The sequence below is a fragment of the Stegastes partitus genome, unplaced genomic scaffold (genome assembly GCF_000690725.1).
Source record: "Stegastes partitus isolate 25-593 unplaced genomic scaffold, Stegastes_partitus-1.0.2 Scaffold2354, whole genome shotgun sequence".
Lineage (NCBI taxonomy): Eukaryota > Metazoa > Chordata > Actinopteri > Pomacentridae > Stegastes > Stegastes partitus.
The window spans coordinates 26,409-51,377 of record NW_007580085.1 but is presented as its reverse complement, the minus strand read 5'-3'; the positions used below and the strand labels follow the sequence as shown (position 1 = coordinate 51,377).

At 38.6% G+C, this 24,969-nt stretch overlaps 2 protein-coding genes across 2 annotated transcripts; both read right to left on the bottom strand.

The window, feature by feature from the left end:
- Nucleotides 1-1,091: 1,091 nt before the first annotated feature.
- On the bottom strand, nucleotides 1,092-12,611 carry tm2d2 (TM2 domain containing 2). The gene is made up of 4 exons (XM_008304931.1): nucleotides 12,269-12,611; nucleotides 11,176-11,263; nucleotides 10,979-11,094; nucleotides 1,092-5,372 (listed from the first exon to the last, which is right to left on the bottom strand). Exons 1-4 carry the CDS (start codon nucleotides 12,529-12,531, stop codon nucleotides 5,159-5,161), a joined length of 681 nt encoding a protein of 226 aa, XP_008303153.1. The 5' UTR covers nucleotides 12,532-12,611; the 3' UTR covers nucleotides 1,092-5,158.
- A 1,588-nt stretch (nucleotides 12,612-14,199) lies between these two features.
- On the bottom strand, nucleotides 14,200-23,671 carry LOC103374781 (T-box transcription factor TBX2-B-like). The gene is made up of 7 exons (XM_008304930.1): nucleotides 23,328-23,671; nucleotides 22,968-23,235; nucleotides 22,567-22,713; nucleotides 22,397-22,473; nucleotides 19,742-19,851; nucleotides 19,128-19,585; nucleotides 14,200-15,517 (listed from the first exon to the last, which is right to left on the bottom strand). Exons 1-7 carry the CDS (start codon nucleotides 23,669-23,671, stop codon nucleotides 15,212-15,214), a joined length of 1,710 nt encoding a protein of 569 aa, XP_008303152.1. The 3' UTR covers nucleotides 14,200-15,211.
- Between the last annotated feature and the right edge of the window lie 1,298 nt (nucleotides 23,672-24,969).

Below are 24,969 nucleotides of genomic sequence, written 5' to 3'. Positions count from 1 at the left end.
CATTGTAAAGTTGAGATGTTCAAGGGATACCAACAGAAATGTCGTTTTCATTATATAAAAACCAGTTCAATTTAAAACTGCCATGAATTATAGTTAAACAGTACACATATTTTCCCACTGAATCAAATGAAAATACTAAAACCAACATTGTGTGCCTCTTAAAGCTTTAACTACCCTGTTGTGACACTCAGCCAAGTGCTGCATTTGTAATAGAGATGAAAATCTGCACACACAGCTCACAATTATACCCTCAATCGTCTCCCCACATAAAACCGGTATGGTTTTTGTTTTGGTTTGTTTTTCTTTTAAAAGTCAGTCATTTACCAAAACAAGCTCTGCATCATAGTTTTTAACAAAACAGGAGTAAAGCAAGTGAGTAAGTAAAGTGCATTTATTGAGGACTGTTTTAAGTGGTGAATTAAGACATATGGAAATGAAGCCTACATGAGGCTTTACCCGCAGACAATACTCGCTCATTGGATGGATTAAACGGTGTACAGGTAATGGATGGATGGATCATGCCACTATACATAGTACTCATATATATAGTGAAATAGTCATGTGAATGTTCAGTGGGCCTCAAAAACGCAAAGGCAAAGCTGTAAACTTGAAAACTTTGTGGCTCATGTAGTCCATTAAAAGCTCTTGTGTCCGTAGAGGTTTGATTTTGGAGGCAGCTGCAGCAACAAGATGATAGCCAACATTAACAACCAGAAGCCACAACCAAACCAAGAAGGGGTACACCAACTAAACCCCTGAGGGTTATGAATCGAGGAAGGCTTTGTCTTGTAATATTTCTTTCATATTTCTTTCTCCTCTCAAACAGTGGTCTCACTTCAATGCAGCTCACCTATATATATATATATATGTTTTCTAACTAATGTGGTCAGTTTTGTTTTTCACAACGGCTCAAAATGTCATACAAGTCATGTGTGCATCACAGGAGGAACTCAAGTTGCTCAATCAACCCAAGCTTGTAACATGAGGTAATGTGTTGCAGGACAGAGTAGAGAAAACATTCTCCTTCACAAACATTTTACTCTGCATCAAAGCCCATTAAATACAATAAGGAGAATTCAAAAAACACAAAGTACCAGATTCTCTTTATTGAGTCAGAAGGACTATGAATAGTGATAGGCAAAATGAGACACTTAGAATTCCTCCTTACTATCATCATCAGCACATGTGTAACATTAATCAAAAAGCTGCAGAGCACAGAAAGGTTGTTTTACTTTGATTTCAGGAGACGCATGCTGGTTGAGCTCATGAAAAAAGCTTTAACAAATCAAAATTAGTCAGAGAAGAATGTTCCCTAATATTACAATGAAACAGATAAAGCAAATAGATAAAAGTGCAGTGGATCAAAACTTAACTCAAAGGTGAAGATTTCACTGAGTGGATCAATATTATATACAGTATCTAAAAAGGCCAAGAGGCTCCAGAACATTGAAGATTTTAAATAGACATGAGCACAGTATGTCTTTATATTAATGTGGGCAAATCTGCTTTGGTGGATTTGGATTTAAGAATCAGATTAAAGGAAAGATCTGGTACATGGAAAAACTGTGTTCACGTCTTTAAACAGGGTTGTAAGAGCACATAAATTGCCATATTGTGAATTAAGTAGAAAACTGCAATATGTAAATAGTGTTTTAATGCTTCACTCTACAGAAGATGTTTAGTCAGCTGAAAATATACCGCCTGCTGAAAGCACACTGCTGCTGCTGCTGGATGAGAGGAGCCGTCGATGATCGTGTCTTCTTCAACTTTTTATGATGGGAGTTAAAAAGGGGTTTTATGGATCCTTAGGTAAAGAAACCTGCTCTATCAATGAAAAAGCACATAAACCCTAAGTTCAGGAAAAGACGAGAAATGTGACAAAGTGGAAGATGAAGATTTGAATATTTAATGTGAGACCTGAGCTTCGCTGCAGAAACTCAATGAAGATCAAAATTAGTTTTAGCTTGAGACATTTGAACGGATCGAGCTCCGCAGCTGAATGCAAAGAAGGTGACTGCTCCTACACAGCATGCAGAGGTGTAGGTTTTTTTTTTTATAAAGTAAAGGAATGTGCTGCTTGCACCGTCTTAAAACATTTCTCGAGTCAATACAGAAAACCACTAAATCATCACCTCGTCAATGTGACAAATGTGACCCCTATCCATCTTCAGCCCCGTGCTCCTGCCTGCTGGGGGCTGCAGTGTTAATCAGTCTAAGTACAGCTGGAAAGTGAAGAAAGTACAAGGAGAAGAGGTAAATGAAGGGTCACCACTGGGCTGTTTGGAGAACTGGTAACAACTCATGTATATATATGTGTGTACTAAACTATATATATGTATAGCTTCCTCTCAAGAAACTAGAATATTTCTGAAATCACTGCTCAGTGTTTTAAGTGGAATGTATTCTTGGTCAGCTAAATCACAAATGCGAGCAGTGCTGAACTGTATGTGAAATGAGTTACAGAAAATGTTGATTCAAATGTACATCAAGACTGAAGTGCAATTTCTACCATTTTACATCAGGCATTCATCACATCTGCAATCTTTCCAGGAGATGGGGCCTTGATAACATGCTTACATTTGCACTTCAGGAACATGTTGTGAAGGCCAGTTCATGGTTTCCCCTTCAATGTCTGCGCCCAAAGACAGCAGCAGGCGCACGTGTTCCAAAACAAAACAGACTTTGCATACACAAGTTCCACACATGCACACTCAGCACGAAGGGCTGCTTCGGTTACCGTGTTTGGTGGGACAATGAGAAAAAGTCAAAATGAGAAATCAGTGAGTGCAATGCTTGACAAGAACAGGTGGAACACAGTGCAATCACTATGAAATACAATCAGAGCATGAGACAAGTGTCGAGTATACCTCGCTGGCACATGTGTAGTCTTTGCAGGCCATCTGTACAGTCTCAGACCTGAGCTTCATGTTGGCCTTTCATGAACATGGGAGGATGGTGAAAATACCTTCACAGGGACCCTTGAGAACATGTGAATGTGGAAACCACGCACTAGCCATATGATTCCACATCAATTCCACGAAAAGAAGAAAAACAAACATAAAGAAAGAGACCGATTGGTGTTAGTCCTGATCTGGTATGCATTCATACAGGCTTTGACAAACCAGCCAAGAGCAGTGAGCGTGAAGCCATACGAACCGACACGAAACTCGTCATTGAGCAGAGCTGGAACACTCACCTGGCCAGGTAGGCCGAGGGCACCCAGAAGACACAGGTGTAATCCCTTTCATTTCTGTTAATAGAAGCTTTAGTTGTTCTTTAAAGCACAAATAACATTGAGATATTGGGTTTTTGCTTTAAAAAATAGCTTTAATCTTTTCAGCTGAAGAGAACTTGTTGGTTTCTGGTTGCCTGGGGTAAAAAAAAAAAGTCAAACTGTATGTAAATGTATCGTAGGGGTCAATAGAGGCCAAACAATACATTTTTATCCCAAGGCCTTTCACAATTAATTATAATTTTGACGACCGTTATCTTTCATCCTGCAGCACATTACTGAACATTGTTTTTGTATGTATGAAGAGCTCTCACAGAGAATTAAATAACTTTTAAGCATTACCAGTATCGACTGCAGCTGCACTTTTTACATCATGTGACATCATAAGAAGCCTATAACGTGACCAAAAACAACATATCTTGTGATAAAGGATGTATAATTACTCTCACTTGTGATGTTTACTTTATTCACTTCATACAAAATTCAAAGGATTAGGAAACAGAACACCAATGCTCTGTCTTAACCGCTTTCACCTTCGAAATTATGCATGCTTGTTACCGTGGTTACCTAATGATCTTGCATACTGCAGTGCCTTCATTTAAAGCACTTACCTTTTTAAGAAAGCTGCTAATTAAAGTTTAATATTTCCACCTAAGCAATTGTTTAGCTTTATATTGTTACTTCTCAGCCTTTATCTTATTTCATATTATTATTATTATAATCTCACTCTTACTCCTTATTCTATTCCTTTGTTGGTTAGATTTTATTTATTTATGCTGCTCAGTGATTTTACCTTGAATTTCAGTTTATTTTGTTCATTACTATTTTAAAAGATGCTATTTAAATGAAGTTTTATATTTTATAAAAACACATTTTAATTACTTTTTCAGAATTACTTAAATGAAGCTTCTACACTGATAAACCAAAACATTAAAAGCCACCTCCTGAACATGCAGTTTTGTCCTTAGCAGCAAATCAGCCCCGACTTGCCGAAGCCTAGACTCAACCACATCACACAGGTTTCCTTCAGAGCTCTTTCTGAAGGAAACTTTGGGATCTGGCACCATGACATTATTGGCAGACCTGCAGAATGCTGCAAGTTGCAAGTTGGAAAGTTGCACATAGAAGTTAGTAAATCCATCTACTCATCATCAATTGCCAAGGAAGCAATATATGCAAGTCATTTGGTAACCTCAGTAAAACATGCATGTTGCCACATAACTACAGTTATTTTCCACAGTGCAGAGATGTGTTGTGCTCGTGTCCCACTCCAAGTATTCTTGATTAGAAATTGGGAGAAACATAGCAACTGTACAGCAACCATCACATTCCCATCACAACGTTAGTCCTTGTGGTGTAATGATGCAGGATGGCACTGACCACAACAATCCAATCAATGAGCTACCTGTCAGTCATATGACTTTCGTGTATAACTCTTGGTTTGTTTTGTAATAATGTATAAATAATGCAACATAAACAACAAACAGAGCAGCACTAAAAGACAATAATGTTTGTTTGTTTTTTTTCTTTTAGCATTCAGATCAAACGAATCAAACTCAAATCAAAAAGTGACAATTTATTGGAAAGAAGAAGAACCGTCATCACTGTTGCTCTGGTGAAAGCTGTGAGTCTAATAGTTATCCTTATGCATCCCGAAAAAGTGGGGAATTCAAATGAATTAAATTAAAGTCAGCAAATCATCCCTCATTTTTTCTCTCGAGCCCTTGGGAAACCTGTAGGAGCCCACAGGAGCGTCTGGGAAATCTGTAAGAGCCCTCAGGAGGTCCCCGGACTCCACTCAACTCCGCAAGCCAGCCTGCGGACTCATAACCACTGCAGGGCGCATCCCTGGAGTTCTCCATAATAAGCAGATACACATCAGACAGAGAGGTGGTCGAAGTCTTCAGTCACGTGTTGCTGTCGGTCTCAGTAGTAGGTGCACCAGTTGCTGTAATCGCTGGGCATCAGGCCACCAGTAATGAGCAGGATCAGGTCCACAAACCACCAGATTCCCAGGCCTCCAAGGGTGAGCAGCTTCCCCACTGCGGTGCCGGTGTGGCCCAAGCAAAAACGATCAACCCCGAAACAACCCAGGAAGAAGGAGTACAGCAGTGTGGTTATGAAGTAGTGTCCAGTGTATCTGTGAAAAACCAACAAGAGTGGCACATAAGACAAACTAGCTGGAAATAAATAAGAACAATTGTAAAATGTGTGATTTAATCAGCTGAACCTCAGTCATTTGTTTCATCTCTGAACTTCAAATGTTCAATTCAATTCAATTTTATTTGTATAGCGCAGTTTACAACACATGTCCTCACACAGTGCTTAACTAAGTAAGGTTTATCAATGTAAAGTTTGATATGCTACAACACAAACATGCCAGTGTTCAAGCAGAAATAATGGAAATACTAACACGATTTAAGAAGCAAATGCAGAACACCTGCAGTTCTGATCTACAAGGAGTGGACGCAATTAAAGCAACACCTGCTCTGTGCTATACAGTGGGTGAACACAGAACAGAAACTGAGCACTGGAGGATTCACAAAGGTAGCATTTATCCAAGTCCTGGGTTGCAGTGAAGTCTTTGTACAGGTGCTGCTTTGATTGTGTCCTACCGCTGTGAGTCTCTTAAGTCTATGCAGTTACTATAGCGATTAGCCTGACGTGCTGATGAATGCTGAGAAATGCTGGGTGAACATGGTGCGCTGTAGAGGCATGGCAAAGAATTAAGTGGTGCTTCTTAAGTGTGTCAACATTGTCCTCTAGTGGTGAAGTCTGGAAAGGTGTGCAATGACAGCGCACCCCGCTGATGGTACATCTGATGGTGAACACTGCACCTTTCTATCAATCTAAAAGCAAATCCACACATACTGTATTCAGCCTTCAACTGCTCTAATTGTTTGTTACAGTTGACGAACTGTTAGGGAGTGCAAAAAAACAAACATAAACACACACTGAAAAATAAAGGAGGACTCGTGAAAGTATCACCAAAAAAAGACCTTAAAAGAGCAGCTTCATTTCAAATTAAAGAGGCTACTTTAAAATTATCCAAAAGATTTCACATTTAATATGCAACGTTCAAGTAAAAGTGAGCCTTTAACCAGAAAGCTTTCATGGCCATTTCTGTAGAGATTATTATACTTAAGCTCAAAATGCAGAAATGAATATGAGCCAAAGAGTCAATTTAGTGAGACCTACAGAACACAATGATGGGTTTTAATTATTTTAAATTCATTCACAAAAATTATTATAGAAGGTTAAAAGGTGTTATGAACTACATCTAACAAAACAAAGAATGGCAAGAAATTTTAGACAATCATAAAGAAATATTAGAAGTACAGTTTAAAACATTAGTTAAACCAAAGAGATTCTTTGTTTATGTCATTGACCTAATGTGTGTGCACTCTGTTAATCTCTACTTCATTTTGCTGCCATTTAACGTCCCACTACCTCTGCTCTCTGTTCCACTGTGTCCGTGGCTCGTCACGGTGTGGAGCAGAGGAGAGGCAGGTGAAGTGAAGATAATGTTAGTCAAGTTGACAATAACTTACTGCAATAGAAGCTTCCTTTATTTTTTAACACACCCTACGTGAATCTAGTGAGATGTTTGGAGCTCTGCTGCTGTTGGCAGGGAAGCCAGTCCTGGCCAGAGTTCTAGCAGCTCTCCTGCTGACAGTGTTACAGCTGCTGCCCCTGACAAGCACAGAAGGACAGGCTTTGACCCATCCTGGCTGTCACAGAGGAAATACTCCGCAGGGCTTAACAAGACTGATATTGGTGAGGTAAGGTGCAAACATAAATAAAAATGTAAACTTTAAGCTAAGTCAGCAATTCTAATCCGATGCCAGTTTTGTAAGAGTGAATACGTCCTTACAGTCTGATAGATGTCAGTTCTGTGTGCGCGGTAAAACAAAATCCAGTGTTCTTACACAGCCCGGGTGTGTAAATGAAACTGGCTTGTACCAATCCACACATTAGTTAGGTGTGACTCACATTCAAGCTCGTAGACAGGAGGAAAGGAAGAGGAGATGGGGCTAAAGGAGGCAGTGGGAGTGAGAGGGAAGATAAATCTTGCAACTGTACTAACTAACTAAACAATACCAATCTTTCTCCAGAGTTTCAGAAGTACCCATCCACTATCCTTGGAGCTGTGAGGTGACAGTGCCAACCACTGCTCCACTGTGCCCTACAGAGAACCAACTGAATACAATTTAAACAATTTATGATTTATGATTGCTGAAAAATGCTCATTTCCTATTGGCATAAACAGAAAAGCGAACAACGGAAAGTGCCATTGTCATTACTTGAATAATAGTTCTTGCCTCCAGCCTTGCCTACAACGCCTGTGCATAGTTGCTTAGACAATCCAATATTTTCACAATATTACCACCAGAAGGATGCTGAGGTCATGCAATCATCTGTCTGCCTATTTGTTTGTTTGTCTGTGGCCAATCCATCTCCAAAACTAAAGGCCAGACTGCTAGGAATCTTATCATCCACCCAACAAAGAGAAAGCTTATTGATTTTGGTGATCTTGCAGCCTTTCCTCTGTTGCCGACATCAGTTTTAACTTTCCATTTCCTAATGAGCATACCTCCTGGGCTGTTTCTCATACCAACACAATGTCTGAGGAAGATTGATTTTCAGGACTGCTCCTCTAGCGCTGCCATCTGCCCCAACTCTGGCTGCTCTTATAGAAATCTTCTGTCATCTACCAAGTACAAAGTTGAGTGTGAAGATAACTGGGGAGATTATTAGGTTCCAGCAGAGGTCTGCACTCTGCGCATTGATTTCTTCTTATCAGTAGATGTCAGAGCATCCAAGACACAGATGGCCAGCTATTTTATTATTGTCAGCCAACAACAATAAGTCTGGACTAGGGGTGGGAACAAATAAATACCAGAGACTTGGTATTACACACTGGAGGAATGAAAGAAAGAAATGTGACATGGTAGCAAAAACATTAACAGCAGATTAAACATAAAGCTAAAAACTATACAAAGTAAGTACAACATAAAGTTCTCAAACTTATCTCCCAGCTGGACGGTAAACGGAGCATGAAAGAGTGATTGCAGTCATTCACTGACAATGCAAAACTATTACTATTCAACCCACATCAGCCACTCAACAGGGTAATGTCAGGTCAGCCTTAGCAGAGCACACTGCTGGATCCCTCAGAGTCCAGCGGAGCTGTACGCGCTTTAATTCAAACAGTGCAGAGATGAGAATCAGCTCTCAGGTTGAGCAGTAGTGTAACACATCCAGAAACATATGACAAAGCAGTCTGAAAGATGCTGGATGACACATGAAAGTTACTCCAGCTGGGCGAGTCAATCTGCCTGCAGCTCACTGTCACAACCAGATGCAAAAAGACAATAATAAATCCAAGTATGATTCAAAGTTACAGAGGCGCATTGCATCGAGCCAGCAAAAAGTAACTGTTAAAGAACAAGGTTTAAACTGCAGTGCACATTGTAACTCGCTGTATGCATCTACTAAGGCAATAAGTGGACCTTCTGAACTTTCCTGAGATTTCTCACATTTAGAATTTCTTCACAATCAAATTAAGTCAGTTACTGCTGCTTTTATACTCAAAGGTACAAAAAGAAAATTAACTGTTATTAGCTACCTCAAAATATTTTTAAAAATGTAAACAACTATAGGCTAAGAAACAGTGCTCGTGCTGTGCCCCACAATCTTGCTCACTGTTGCTATGACAGCTACCAAACCCATAACAAAGGAGCTGGAGAGCTGTTGCCATGCGGTGAGCCCAGTCTGCAACAGTATTTAGGTGGGCAGTACATGTCCACAGGTTTTTCTCATTGCACTAATGAGATGATCAATGTCATAAACTTCACCTGTTTTAATGTGGCTGACTGATGTATATGGTGCATACAGCTGAATATGCTAATGCTGACATCAGCCAATAAGTAGTCTCGCTTAGCCAGTCCATAATGGTCTGGCTGCACCTCTGCTGCTCAGAGGCTGCTGTTGTCGTTTCCTCGGGTGAAAAAAACGGTGACACAGATTGCCAAGAAGGAGGATGCTGACTGAAATGATTGGCCAATGGCAGGCTTATACGTGCAACCTACATCTGGTGAGTCAGATTAGCCAGTAAGTCCTTACGCCAAACAGAAAACACATGCATACGATGACTAATGTCAAATGCTGTTTTCTGGAAGCTACAGGGCGCTTGGTAGTATGACTAAACTGCAATAACCTCACTTGGGGGGTTGCCTTGTTAAAGTAAACTGGAATTACCCTTTGAGCTTTAGAATCATTTGATATTACATATTTTTCCTCCGTCTCATTCGTAGGCCACACAGGAATGAAGTCTTATGAAGTTGCATTTAGAATGTACGTCTTATAGTTATTAATCTCAAGATCACAGTTTACAGAATTATTTTTGCATTACTATTTGCTCATAATAATGGGTGACTAATACTAATAACATTTAATTGTCTAGACAGAGCACAGCAAATGTTACATCTTTGAACAGATTTGACTGCTCTGTCATCTTGCCTGAGTCTTTCAGTAATTACAGACATCTAGTACCTAGTTGCAGTATCTAGTACCTCAGTAATACATTAACCAAGGCTTGTGCGAAATGTCAGAAAATAGAGTGACCTAGACACCAAACAATTGAAATGATTTGTTTTGCTGTACCAAAGATATTCAACTGACAACTTAAAAACACAATACTAAAAAAAAAAAAAAAACAGGGAAGGGGGTTATATAGGTTTATGAATACAACTAATTGTACTGCAACCATGGCAACAAAATAGCTGAGACAAACTATGAACATGCAGGCAGCTTAGAAAAGGGCAAGTTAATCCATCAGTGTTAATGTAACACAGTTGATAGAGGTGTAACCTTAATGTTACTTTCAGTCAGATATCTTTCATGTTGCTGTCAGAAGGAATGAGTCAGTTCCAGGATTGATGATGCTCTATCTAAAGCTTCCTATGGATGTAGAAATTGACAAAGACACACTTTTGGATTGCTGTATTAATGCTATCCAATAACTCAGTATCTCCTCTGAAAGCTAAAGTCAGACAGTAAAAAGGATTTTAGTGAACAAGTGAGTAAATCATCTTTTGAAAGATGCTGCTGTTCGGGAGTGGAGAGAACAGGTAACTGCAGTAATTCTAATGCCAGGTGAGCAAAGACTGATGGAGAGGGAGCACTTCTGTTAAAACTTCTCATCTGTTACTGAGAAAAGTTTCTCTGTTGTTTCCTGCAGCACAGACAGACATGGACACTGAGCCTTTTCCATTAACCTCACAATAGATTGGAATACTATCTGTAGCTGTCGTAACCAAACACAAAGATGGGAGCAGCTGCAGCCTCAAAATGTTTAGGAAATATATGAATTAAAAATGCACAAATTACACTAAAATGGACCATTAAGAAATTAAATATATAAACAAGTAAAAATCAAATGCCTAATATTTTAATAAAACAAATACACATTTTAATAAAAAGACCTAAACAAAGAAAAAGATTTTAAAATAACACTGTCCAGACATTTTTTTGGAACAAAGGAGAACTACACACTGTGACGCATCATCAGCACAAAATAGCTTCTTATTTACAGCAGTTATGAAGCAACATGGTCATTCATTTAGAGTTGTATTTCTGGCCACCTGATAAATGCAGCTCATGTATCCACGCTGAAGTTTGGTGTAACAGAAATGGCCCATATAAGTTCTTATACAGTTGTGTGTCCTGTGTAGTGTTTCATACTTGATGCAGGGTACCCTTCCCGTGAGGAACTCTCTCGGTCCAGCACATTCTATATCATCAAGTGCTGTGCAGATAACCCGTGTGTGGTTCACCTCTTTTTCAGTCTGGCCACCCCACTAGATAAAGAGAAAAACAGTAAATGAGTTATATGTTCAGAATCACTCAGCACTTGACATTTTTTCCGAAATGACACTTACCCCAACGCAACCGTGGCCCATCTCCTGAAAAGCAGTGTAGTTGCCTGCATGATCCACAGGGTCCTGACAGTAGATGAACTCCTCCGGTCTTCATCGTGCAAAACATTTAGAAAACAAGTCAAGAGTGTTGTGTCTCACTGCTGTAAAAAAAAGAGACTGAAAACCCACAATGGAAAACTAGTTTTATTTATTTTTTACTTTTGTTGTTCACGTTTAACTGGTGATATTTCCAGTGAACTACTGATATTCTTGTGCATCAGGCTGCAGTTATACTGGTGCTGAACTTTGCAGGTAACTAAATTCAGCTAAATTGGTTCCTTTAAACTTCAAGTTTAATGCAAACCAAAGCTTGTGCTTTTTTGTTGTTTAATGTTGGTGGGTTTCACTGACTTAGCTATAGCTACTCAGTACAGTCTCTAATACTGCCTGTATTGTATGTACAATATATTAATACCTATTAATAAGCTATCTTATCATTTACACAGAGCTTTTATAAACATCTAGATGGTATTGTACCCCATTTAATAGGGTCAGTGTCTGAACAAAGTGACCATCATGAGTGTTGCTCTCCTGTCATTCACATCATCTTTCTTAGTAGCACACACAAACGTCTTTGATTCGTGTGACCAGTAAACGAATGACTTCAAAATTTGTCGATAATACAACAAATGCACCAGGAGACTCTTGTGTTGTTGAAATAAAGTGAAGATATTACATTTAAAGTGATCACAACGTCCATGTCATGGTTAATTAACAGTAGGTCCTCTCTCACACTAACATAATCGGGAACTCCTGCTAAACTTCAACGATGATAGTTACAGAACACAGATAGAAATAGGACAGTTTACAGGTCCATGAATCACTGATAAAAATGCATAACAAGGAGAACATGACCTATGGAGTGATATTTATATGTTTACACTGTAGTGAGTTCGGCATACAGAAGCATCACAGAAAATGGGCATGCTGTTGTATTATTAGTGCACACGTTACTGTGTCCGTCTCACAACAACAGCTGTTAGCAACAGCTAACGCTAACATGCTAACGACTGCAATCAGGAAAGGCTACCGTGTACCGTAACATTTTACTTACAGAAAGCTGCAGAGGACCACTGGGGACGGAGGTCTGTACTCGTAGAGCTCCGTATAATTTGAACTGTCCATCGGTATTTCATATTTGACAACCTCCGGCTGTTCGCTGAAGGGGAGGACGGTAGCTCCCTGACCCGGAGAGGAAGCAGGAGTCTCTGCTGTTGACGAGTTCTGGGAGTGGATTCCTTCCAGACATTGTAACAGTATGACGGTCAGTAGCAGCAGAAACTGTCCGCACAGCAGAATATAGCTGACTGAAATCATTGTCACCCTCAGAACACTGCGCTGCTCCTGATAAAACAGCTAACCATGGCTAATGACGATGTTTAGCTACATGATCGCCGTCTCGTGAGAACGACGTAATCAAAAAGCGTCTAGAGCGAATACGCAGATGTCACGTGACCAATGTAATTGAACTGTAGTGTAATGATTTTTTTTTTTTTTTAAATAAAATCATTACACTACAGTGTATGTATAGATATATAATTTGTGTGTGTGTATATTTATATATATAGATATAATTTGTATACACACACACACACACACACATATATATATATATTTTTTTTATTTTTTATTTTTTTAATTGTAGAATAGAATAGAATAATATCATTGGCACAATGAGTTTTCCACCCACACAGTCCAAAAACATGTTGAGGTTAATTGGTGATTCTAAATTGTCCGTAGGTGTGAATGTGAGTGTGCTTGGTTGTCTGTCTCTATGTGTTGCCCTGTGATAGACTGGTGACCTGTCCAGGGTGTCCGCTGCCTTCTCCGTATTCAGCTGGGATAGGCTCCAGCCCCCAGCAACCCTGCGGAGGATTAAGCGGTGTATAGATACTGGATTGATGGATGGCTATATATAAATATACACTGTGTATCTCAAAAAAATTGAGTGTTGTGATACATTCCAATTAAATTTTGATTAAATTACTCTTCATATTGTATAAATACCATGTATCTCTTGGTCCACTTCAGTCCACACAACCACAATCATTGGAAAGATTGATTACTTGAAAGTTGTCCAGAAGATGAGCATCAACACAAGCCAAAGAATGTCATTTCTAAAAAGGCTAGCTGTTTGCAGGGTTAGCGTTTTCACTGTGTTGTTTTTTGTTTGTTTGCTTGTTTGTTTTTTTAAATGATCTTAGAAAATATTCGAATGATTTCTGATTTTCATGAATTACGAACCAAAATCATAAAAATTGAAACTAAAAAAGACCTGAAATATTTAACTCCACATGCAATGAATATAAATTATTTGTAAAAGTTTACCTTTGTGAAATAAAGTCTATGTAGATAACATACACATTAAAAATGTAGTGTTGATTATCACCTGTCTAATATGATCATTTTATTTTTATATGCCAAATCAAATTTTTCTATTTACCAGACTACTGCTGTCAAATCAGCTGTACATACATGTATACTAAATTACAAGTCTACGTAGACCCAACGAAATCTAATGTATCCAATATTTTTTTTCCTAAATGAACACTTTAATGTTCAGTCATATGTGTCCAGCTGTTTTAAAGAGGTGCTGATTCAACTGTGGTCAGGTTGGAGACTTTTTAAAATCTTTGAAGAAAAAAAGGACTGAAAACTCTCATAGAGAAACACCTTCTTTAAATACATTCAGCCTACATGTTTACACTATTTCTTTAAAATGTATTTTGGTTAACAACTTTTCATAAAGTTTCACAGGTAAGAATTGTGTAAGCATGTTAAGACTCCGCTGAGGTTATAATTGCCTTATTATGCCAGACTTCATTTAGAAATCTGTCAATTTAACACAAGGTGCTGGCAACCTGAATCTCGACGAGACATCCATGTTAAGAACTAAATGGGAGACTACGACGTGGTTACAAACCCACAAATGAATGAGGCAAACTCAGGATTGCAATGCAAGGCACCTTTATTACTTTGAAATGTCTTCACTTTCTCAGTTGTGGTATTTGTTTCTGTGTGTGAGCTTCGAACTCTGCAAAGACCTAAAAGGCTATACCAATAACTTGGATGTAATAACAGAAGTACCAAGAATATGAACATAGAACACATTATAGGATTTAAATAATTCTTTAAAAATGGTAAAAAAAAAAAAATGTACAGAATGCACACTCTCATGGCTGGAAAGATAACAGAAGAAAGCAGGCAATACATTACCTGGTCCATATGTATAAGGCAATTTTTTAAAACTGGGTTTTTTTCCCTTGTCATTGTCACATGATGACTGTTAGAACAAATAAAGAAAAACACAACTGAAGTGCTGTCAAGAGCCAAACCAGCAGATGTTTATGTCGCCCTGCTCTACAGTCAGAGTTGCCGCTCAGCGCATGGAAAAAATAGCTATTACCAGTTTAGTCAAGCTACAAACAATGATGCTTTGAGGAAGGATGGCAAAGTGGAGTCATTCCTCAACATAATTCAGCTGTAAATGTAAATGTTAACAAGGTTAGCACCAGTCATGGTAATGACGAGGAGACGACTGTACACTCAGACAGTCCAAAGTCTGCACATCAACACTGCAATAAGAGTTCTGGATATCTTTTGTGTGGAAGAAGGTTTCTTCATCTTCCTAAAACTGCATCTGAGTGTGGATGAAAACACGCAGAGAAAGTTTTAAAATCTACCCATGTCCATGTGGACAAGACCTATATAGGCTTATTAAGGCCTGAGTGGTTTCAGGGGAGAGTTTGATTCATCCTCAGATTGGAAGCCATGTCCAGTAGCTGTTGGTGAGGACTAAATATAATGCACAAGGCAGCATTTCATTTAAATAAAATCACAGCTTATTGATATTAATTAATAATTAAATGTTAAGTCTTGTCAGCAAAATGGTGCACATGTATGAGACTTGACCACTTCAAAGTTTGATCCTGAAATAAGTTTGGTGTCAGCAGACCGCATGCAGAGACACTTCAAAGCAGCAGTAACCCCTCACATCTCAGCACCCTGCTCCTGACTCGTCCTGGCTGCAGTCAGTTCCAGCTTCGTCTGCTGAGGTCTTCTCCCCCATCTTAGGCAGCGATAGTAACTCTGGGGTGAGATATTTGATGCCGCCACCTCCCGCATAAGGAACAGATGAAGATATGAACGGAGAGGAGAAATAATCCTGGCTGTGGATGCTTGGGCAGGCTCTGAAATCCTCTCTGGGCCGTGCTGGTAGGATGAGGTTTTGAGCCGATGCTGCAGAGAAACTGGAGTAGGGATAAAACAGGAAGCCTCTGAAGTGTGACAGGCTCATCAGGTCCTGTTAACAAGAAGAAAATACATGAGGTTATTAGTCACTCTTGGATGAATAAAAGGACAACTCAGGCCTGTTCTGGCTCCTGATAAGCTGAAATAGCCTGTAACACTGATGTAATGCTGTAATAATATAATAAATAATACCACATATTATGGTATAAGTTTGTTTTTCGCATTCATTTTCAAAAAACGCTTACTAAAACGATTGATTCAAAAACAATAATAAAAAAGCAATGAGAGTTTTTTGAAGCTTAAATATAAAATGAACATCATAAAATCTACATTGAAAACAACTGATACATAAATAGTTCTATTACCAAGCAGTTTGCAGGATTTATTATATTAATGGAAATTGAAATGACATTATTGTGTGCATGGTTGTACTTGAGAACACTCATTGAACTCTGTTACTTTTACTCAAAGTCATAGGGCCATATTACTTAACAGTTTATTTTACAGGTCCTGTGTTTCCCATCCAATTTCTTTGATAACTTCTAACAATATAGCTATTTAGCTATGAATTATTCCAAGAAAGTCCCATCCAATTTAACAGTAATCAGGAGAGAAAGTGTTGCAATGTGCAGTTGTTAGCTACCTGTTCGTTATGCTGGGTTTCAGGAAAAACAACAAGAAATTTTGGCTGAAATTTTAGTCACATGGAGGGAAACAGTAAAAAAATTCTACTGCAGCTGAAAATTACATTTAAAAAAATGGAATCCAACAACAGAAACCTCCGTTCAATGAATATTTACTGATGTAAAAGCAGATCAGTAGTTTACAACACCTGAAAACCAAAAGACTCCAAATAGTTACCAACTGCGTAAATCTCAGTGAGCTTAATAACTGCAGCAACTAATACTTCTCTGTTGTCTTTTTAATGAGTAATAAATTGTATATTTACAGTTAAACAGTCTTTAAGGAGATGATGCAAAAATTTGAGAGGACATTTCAAAAATACAACATCTGTAAAATAAAATGTTATGAAATATTGATAATTTCTACTCAAGCATATTTTTGGAAGGGCATTCGCTTGTAAATAAGAAACAATAATGTGTTTTTTTTTTTATAGTTAACAGTGAGTTAACCCTCCCACCCTGGAGATCCCTGTGCCAGGACCAGGGAGACACACAACGCAACGCAACGTAACGCAACGCAACGTAACGCAACGCAACGTAACGCAACGCAACGTAACGCAACGCAACGCAACGCAACACAACACCTTGTCTTTAAGCTTGCAGAGCATGGTGCCATCACTGACTGGTACTTGCATGATTAAAATGAATGCTGCATTGCTGTGCTTCTGATTTAGTAGATTCACAGTTTCGTCAATCTTTAGAACACGTTCAATGACATCATGGACTTATTGCTATGAGATTGCTTCTCACTCTCTAACTTACAGTTTCGATTAGGTGGAAGTAAATATGTCAGTTTTTGCTAAGTTTCATAGTTTACAGTAGAAACTAAAAGATCCATTTTTAATGTGCTTCTAATGGAAGTGAGGGGGAACAGAATTCCTAATTTTCCAGAAAGATTTACATTTATCTAAACCAAATGTTGGGCTACAAGTCCAGAGTAAGTAAAGCTGTTTTCAGACAGGGGATAAGTAACAATGCTGCTTTAACAGTCTGTTAACATTCTGTCAGTCAGACACAGATCTTTTTTGCAGTAATGCTCCTCACAGCTTTATTCAAATATACCCACTACAGTTAAGAAGAGAGTCACAGCACACATGCCATATTTATAATGCACTAATGAACTAAAGACTTCACCTGAAGTAATAGCACCTTATCAAACTGCAATAATTAAACAGCCGAACTGATTTATGATTTCCGAAATACAGTAAATTCTGTCCATTTGTGATAATAATAATAACTACTGCTTTAACAACAGTAAAATAAAAATATCCAGACAGCTGTGATGGAATTCAGAAAAAAATGATTTAACTGCAAGTGACAAATGGTGACAGTGTGTGATAGCTCACCTGTCTGAGGTGGGAAAAGGTACATGTTGTGACTTACTGCAAGATCCTGATGATCCTGTCTCCATGTTGGAGATCATTTTTATTTCTAACATATAATTGTAAGTATACATTATTACAAGTAATTAATGAAGTAAACGCTGTTGTCTCATGTGTAAATGTAAGCAGCGCTCTCTTTTTGGAGATGTTTATATAGATTCTGCTGCTGTCTGCTGCAGCAGGTATTTGATCAACTCAAAGTAAAGAGTCCTACAAACAGCTGTAAGCAACAAACTGAACTTCCCTAGTCACCATTATGTCAAAACTAGGATTACGTTTATTACTGGTGAGTTTCATTAATCTGAACCTGTTACAGACTCTGTTATTATCAAAGTCAAGTTTTGTTTTATGGACATTTTGTGAATTAATTAGTGAATTAATTATAAGTGAATTAGAAAGTTATGTGAGTTTTGATTTTGGGATTTTAGCAGCAAACTGTCTATTAATCCATGGGAAGTTTTTGGACCAAACTTGGGGATAAAATGCAGAAAAATCTTTCTCCAAATCACTTTAATCAATTTGAAGTACTGTCTGTTGTGCATGCCTGTCCATTGAACTGCATGGTAATTGCATGCAGTTCAGATTTGTGCCGTGTTGAAAGTGAAATGTTACCCAGTCCAACTTCATAAGAATGTTGTCGCAATTTTTTATGGACAATTCAGCAGGGTGCACATTCAGACATGAAGCCGACACGTTCAGATGCTGTCTGATTAATTTACAGGAGTGCAGGGTTCAAATAAGTCGAACGTTCCTCCACAGTTACAGGTTATTTTGTATGTATTTCATTGCAGCAAAGAAACAGTGTCTGGAAACAAAAAGGGATTTACTTTCTAAAAGTAGGTCAGTGTCATCAAACTTAGGAAAGTAGTTTTTAGCAGAAACATGGCTGCAGATTATTAATCTCATCATTATACTCGGAGTTACATGAAGACAGGAATTCCTGGTGGTGAGCAGGAGCAAAATCTGATTCAGTGTTTATATGAATGTCTGACTTTTTCAGATATTTTTTTGGTATTTTGCCTTTATCTAAGTAGCACAGTAGAAATTGAATGGAAATGAGGGGAAGGCCGCTGGGGAAAAAAATCCAGCCAACGTCTGAGCAGTCAGGAGTTGAGCTGGAGACTCAGCTGCTAAGGACCCATGTGGTATTCACCCTGACCACTCGGCTTTTGGCTCACCCACCAAAAAACAGACTTGAAAACTCGATTTAGTCCAGTAGTTTGCTACTTTTTCTTTCTATGCCATTAGATTATGGGTAAAATTCAGTGTTTTCAACTAATACCTCCTACATTTGAAATTAAGATAAGACATAAACGTGACTTAATAAATTATGTTAATAATTAACAATCATGCCACACAGATTGAACATTAAAATGCGGCTAGCATATTAATGAATGAATCAAAATTGTATCACACTATTGTGATATGTTTCAGTCTCAGGGGACGTTTGTTGGTCTAGCATACACTATAACACTCTATAAACTTCACAATTTTGCCGGGCTTTCCCCTGCAGTATAATCTTACTATTTTAAAAGGAACTAGGCACAAAATCATTATTTAACATGCCCTAGAAAGTCTGTAATTGCTTGTTGTGTACCTGTACCAGTGCGTGCTGTTGAAGGCTGATGGGAAACGGAGTCCTGGCAGACGCTGCCAGACTCAGTCCACATGGCACTGCTCTGTCCAAGGTGGCACAGCTGTACCAGGAGTTCACCTGAGCAGAATGGAAAAGACTGTTGGAGGTCCTCGGATCCTGCAGATGTCTGTTTATTTCCGGAGAACAAGCACAGCTGTGCGCAAAACTGCTGTGTAATTTGCATGGTTGTTCCTTGTCAGAGTCTCGTGTCGGGCAGCAACCTGCTCCGTCGATGGTTTTGCAGATGACACGGTTTTGTTTGGGGTCCGTTTCTCTGTGCGTCCTCACTGGAGTCTGCACCGTCCTTTCTGTGATGGCAGCCTTTGGCTCGGTTTCTGTTTCGTGGGGGGATATGAGCACCTCTCGTCCATGAGTCTCCTCAACATGGTCGTCCTTGTCACTGTCACTTTCATGGACATCTTGAAAAAAAATACAAAATTAAAAATAAAATAAAATAAGAAATTGGAAAGTTAGTTTTGGATTCTTGTCTGCATACTGTTAATACACCAACAATACTGCAGGTGTTGTACTGACAGTATGAATATTGAGCATGCTGAAGAAATGTATTTTTGCACCTGAAGACTTGGAATTGTCTGAATATTGTGGAGACGAGTCTTTTACGGGTTCAGGTTTTACATCCGTCATCCGCATCTCTTTAGGCCTTGGTGGTAAATGCTGCAGTTTCCTGATTTAATAAAAACAAATTGAGAAAATGAAATACATTTCTTAGTAGAGAAAATAATCAGTCATGATCTTGACATGAAATTGCTGCTGTTTGAATTTTCATTTTTGAGGATTATTTTTGCAGGATATCACTTAGTTTTAAGTCAAAGATTTCTGGTGCTTATTGATTATTTAAAGCCAACAAATGTTAAATGAAGACTGTTTAAAGTAAAATGTCATTTAGAAATTTAGTAGAGTAAGCCAGGGGTCAGCCCGTCTCTTCTTGTGAACTAAATGTCACTATGGTAGTTAATTCAACTTAAACTGAGACTGTTTAGTGACTGACCTCGTTCCATGTGTGCCACTGAGTCATTACAACCTAAAGTTCTGTTTCATTGTGACAGTGATCTCTGGTGGAGATCAAATATTTATGCAACGGAGGAGAAATAAACAAAGTGGGAGGAGGCTGGGTGGATGGATGGGTCAATAAAGCCTAATGTTTTTCCAAACCTAAATAAGTGGGTTCAGCTCCGAAAGTTAAGTAAACAGAAATGAAAACTACATGTGCTCTGTTTACTAATATCTGTGTTTTATTTTAAGCCCCAAACTGAGGTAGGAATCCATGGGATGTAGTGTTGTATTTCCATTCAAACAAGGATATATTTTATTTTTAGATCACTAGAGTTCATCTCTTATCTCTAACTCTTTCATCTGAATTGATAAATTGAATAATTGTAGCCACTGCTGGGAGTTCAATCAACTCACTAAATTAAGTGTTATTAACGAGTTTATTAGAGGCGTCACAGTATGAATTATTTACGAGTTAAAACTGTTGAAAGGTTATTTTTGTCTTTTGTGGCTTGAAGAAGAAAGACATGATGTAGACTTTTAGTGTCTTTAATACATGTGATAGGAAGTCCAGGTTATTTCTTTTTTACTGAAAATAATACAAAGCACGATGACAGTTAGTTTTGAATTCAGCCCTTAAACATGAATACATGATACAACAAAGTGACTCTGAGCAGCATCATATGTCATCTTTGTTCTGGCTCTGGTACAAAATGTTCCCAACAGCAGCAGCTGTAAGTTCTTCACGTTAAATAATAACTGACTCTACAGTCTAAAAAAAAACAAAAAAAACATTAACTTTATACAACCAGTCATTTTAATTGAGAGCTTTATGAAACTAACAAATGTAAATTAGCCAAACTAAGATGGGGATTTATACAGCATGCAGTATTTAATCAGCATTACACTGAAAGTCATAAAAGGATTAATTTTATTTTATTTTTTTTGAAAAATTGTAAGGCAGCGATTCACTCCTATTGTTAGCAAACTACTCATATTTTATCATGTGCTGCTTCTGCTGCAACAAATCACTGTTTTGGATCCTTCTGCAGGCCATGCATGGACAGAGAGCATTTTTATCCGTCGATTGACCAACTATTTAAACTTGACAAATGTTGAACTAAATTTCATCATGAGCTGACGTCTCTCTTGATGTGTAAAACTGGCCAGATCATACTGGATCCAGAAGCTTTATGCATTCTTAAACACAGTGTATCATATGTGTGAAGCTCCAAAGATTCTTGTGGATCTAATGTGTCACTAATGTTCCTGAAGAATGCCAAGAAGGATTGTCAATTAAAACGAAGAATTACACAATTTTTATGGCAACTTTTGGCTCATTATTATGGTGTAAATCACAGCATTCTGTACACTGAACTAGACGTTGATGAAAACAGGATCACTGGTTTACTGGAGCAACAGTCTGATTTGGGTTTTTAGAGTCAAGGAAAAGAAAATGATGAAATATGATAAAATGACCACAAGTAAATACATCTGTGTTGTTACTAATACTGAGCACATGTTGTTGGTATTTTCTTGCAGATTGGGTATTTTTGCAACCTGGTGGAAGTTTTTCATACATGGTGGTTATTTTATAAATCTGACTACTTGAAAAAAAATAAAAATAAAGGATTAAAGTTCTCCACCAGTACTGGAGTTTGATTTCCAGCAGTGGAGAAGGCTTTACAACTGAGGAATGATTCAAATAGAACAAATACTTGAGGATGCATCTAAAGAATGAAGGTATTTTTAAGGACAAAATTATGGCTTTGGCCTGATAACTCTACTTGAATACAAAATTCACTTAAGTGCAGTAACTAATATTGTAACATAATTTTGAGGCACTTGGGTTTTCCATTTTCTGCTACCTTTTGCTTTCATGTTACTGTAGGCTTGTGCTCCACTACATTTGTGATAATAATAGAAATTATTGTAATTACAATAAATAACATCAAAACATACCTGTACAAATGAGGTATTTTTTATTGTTTTTTTTGTTTTGTTTTTACTACACTACATACACATTTTTGGCAAATGAAGATTTTATACACAAACATACAGTGAACCCCAGAATTAAATGAAGAATTAGGTCTAATAATAATGATCGTTATTAGTAGCTGTAGGTGTTTTAGCTGTTGTTGTCGGACCTAGTCCACCATAAAACATCCCTTTGAGGGCTGTAATAAAATATGAAAGAGTAACTGAAACGAATAACTTGCCTTTTTTCTCTTCTCCCGTTGCCTGTGTCTCGGAATCCCTTGGCGAAAGGATTGTTGTCTATTTTCAGTTGTGTGATCTGATAATTGGGGGAAAAAGGGGGTGACACATTTCTTTATTCTAGTTGTTCATTATGATTATATATTTAAATACTGAAGAGTCGGTGTCTTACCTTATCATTTTGGTAAGCTGTCACTGCGATAAATTCTGTCTCAGAGAAGACGTATGTCCTAAAAGTGCTGTAAGGCAGCTTTAGGATGTCATTTGCTCTCACTATGTGAAATCTGGGTTGGTATTTGTGCATCGAGTTCAGGATTGTCTGAAAATAAAACAAACAAACAAACAATTGAATTAGCCCAGATTTTCAGACTTAACGTGAAAAAAAAGCATGTCTTATTTTATGATATATTCTGCCTAAGTGAACACTTACTGTGCCACTGTATGCGTCCTGCACATAAACAGCATTTAGATGTTCAGATCAGCAAAAGGCCACAAACTTCGCGCCCTAAAACTTCCCTCACAGCATTGTGGTTATTTTAGACTGCGTGAAAGGTGCTACAATTCAAAACTTACGAATCCATGTTTGTCAGATATGTTGTTGGTGAGTTTCAGCTTGTGGAAGTTGACCACTTTGGACATCCACTGCTCGCCTGTGGCCGGACTGTCCGGGTGGATGTACATGCGTTTGGGCATCTCCGGGTCCGCCTTCCCCGCCACCATCCAGCGCGAGTTGTGAAATTTATATCTGCAGTCATCAGCAGCCACGATGTCCAACAGAAGAATATATTTGGCTTTTCTGTCCATCCCGGTGCACCTGGCCTTGAGCGGCGGAAACATGCGCCTGCGGGAATAAGCGAAAGAAATAAGGACATAAAGGTGCGATAAATAAATGCGGATAACTTTTCCATTCGTGTGTAAATTTGAAACATTTACCTCCCAGATTTGGTAATGACCATTTCTGTGCCGCATTTGTAGAACTGTTTCCAAAGGTCGCTGGCTTCCAAATACACTTTGGGGTCATCGTCTGCTGCTTCGTCGCTGTCCAGAATTTCGGGAGGCCGACAAAATACTGCAGATTGCTCTGGGGGCGACGTGTGAATATGTGGCTCCGGGATGGCATCCAGACTTTGATCCGATGGTCTTCTGGAAGACACGGCGATAGCTGGGAATAGAGAGGGTCCGACCAGGAGAGATCCATTCGGGGCCGCATCTCCAACTCTTGCTGAAAAAGTTTGCGGCACCTCTCCTGGAGCGCACAGCTTCGAGAAGCTGCGCATGGTCTCCAAAGGAAGAAAAAAAAAAAAAAAAGAACTTTTACGCGCGACTCAGGTGAGGTTACACTTCTACGCTTTGCCGAGCCATGCAATTTACAAGCACCTGCATGTTTTTAAAATCACTAAAACGCATAAAAGTTCACAGCATTTATAGACGTTGTGCTTTTTCTTTGGACGTTTTGTCTTAGGAAAACCCTGCCCACAGTCCAGTGCGCGTTAATGCATCCCAGCCTGTTCCCAAGCTGATTTGCTCTTTGACACGTTTGGACTCAGGATGACACCCAGCAGTGGGTGGGGTTTCCTTGATATTGCACTTTATGCGGAGGAAAATGCTGCCTCAAGTTTCTTCACTGGCTGATGAAGCTGCTTGTGACATTTTGGGGTTGAAATCCTTCTTTATTAATCACAGCCCAACACCAAATTGTTCTCTGTATTAAGCGCAACAATGTCTAAGTTGGGTTTGTGTTTGTATGATGTGATAGAAACACAATGTGTGTTGCTCCTTCAGAGCACCCTCACACAAACACTGCATTTAACACTCTAGAAGCACCATCAATGAAATCTGAGTTACAAATGAAATTTCTGATGCAGACACCGATTTCTTTGACTTCCCACATCATTCCAGTGCCCTGTGGTTTGATGTGCTCCACTGATGTGGTCTCTCCTCTCATGCAGCACTGGATGGGGACAGTACAGGGCTTCGCCTCTGTGGGGAAGCAGCCCTCTGCCAGCGATTGTCCCGGCTGGATTAGACTCTGGGTTTGGTTACAGGCTTTTTATTGCTCAATGGTCCATGACAGCGCAGGAACGTCCCAGAGAAAACTTTCCATGAGTGAGGGCAGCAGGTTCAGGATAGATGTGTGCCACCCGTGATGTGCAGCACTGCAGGGGCTGAACAGCATGTCAACATGAGGAGGTGGCGCTCACTATGAAGTCACATAAGATCGCAAAGCCTAAAAATAGACTCTATGTTGTCTTCATACAACAAAACAATCAATTTTTCAAAAGCAAAGTTCCTAAAAGTTAATGTTTTGCTGCTCAACCTTTGCACAGTTTCAATCTGTGTTTAAACAAAAACACATTAAGACTCATAATTACTGTGACATGATTCATTTCACATTTTAAGACCCCTCTATTTAAGTTTGTATAATCACTTCACATAATGTCTCCATTCAATCATTTGTGTTGTTTATATTGATAAAGGCAGTTGGAGGCAACTGAGAGCTCAGAGAGAAATGTGGACTCTAAAAGAAGAGATAATTTCACTCAATACATTACATATATTTTAAACACACATCATT

Bases quoted from the DNA above. Each gene is read 5' to 3' on its own strand.
- tm2d2 (XM_008304931.1), bottom strand. From the start codon at position 12,531: ATGATTTCAGTCAGCTATATTCTGCTGTGCGGACAGTTTCTGCTGCTA. The intron at 11,264-12,268 runs GTAAGTAAAATG...TGCACGATGAAG, and splicing joins GTGGTCCTCTGCAGCTTTCT to ACCGGAGGAGTTCATCTACT. The intron at 11,095-11,175 runs GTAAGTGTCATT...CTCTTTATCTAG, and splicing joins TGGGCCACGGTTGCGTTGGG to TGGGGTGGCCAGACTGAAAA.
- LOC103374781 (XM_008304930.1), bottom strand. From the start codon at position 23,671: ATGCGCAGCTTCTCGAAGCTGTGCGCTCCAGGAGAGGTGCCGCAAACT. The intron at 23,236-23,327 runs GTAAATGTTTCA...TTATTCCCGCAG, and splicing joins GTCATTACCAAATCTGGGAG to GCGCATGTTTCCGCCGCTCA. The intron at 19,586-19,741 runs GTGCAAAAATAC...TTTTTTTTCAAG, and splicing joins AGACAATTCCAAGTCTTCAG to ATGTCCATGAAAGTGACAGT.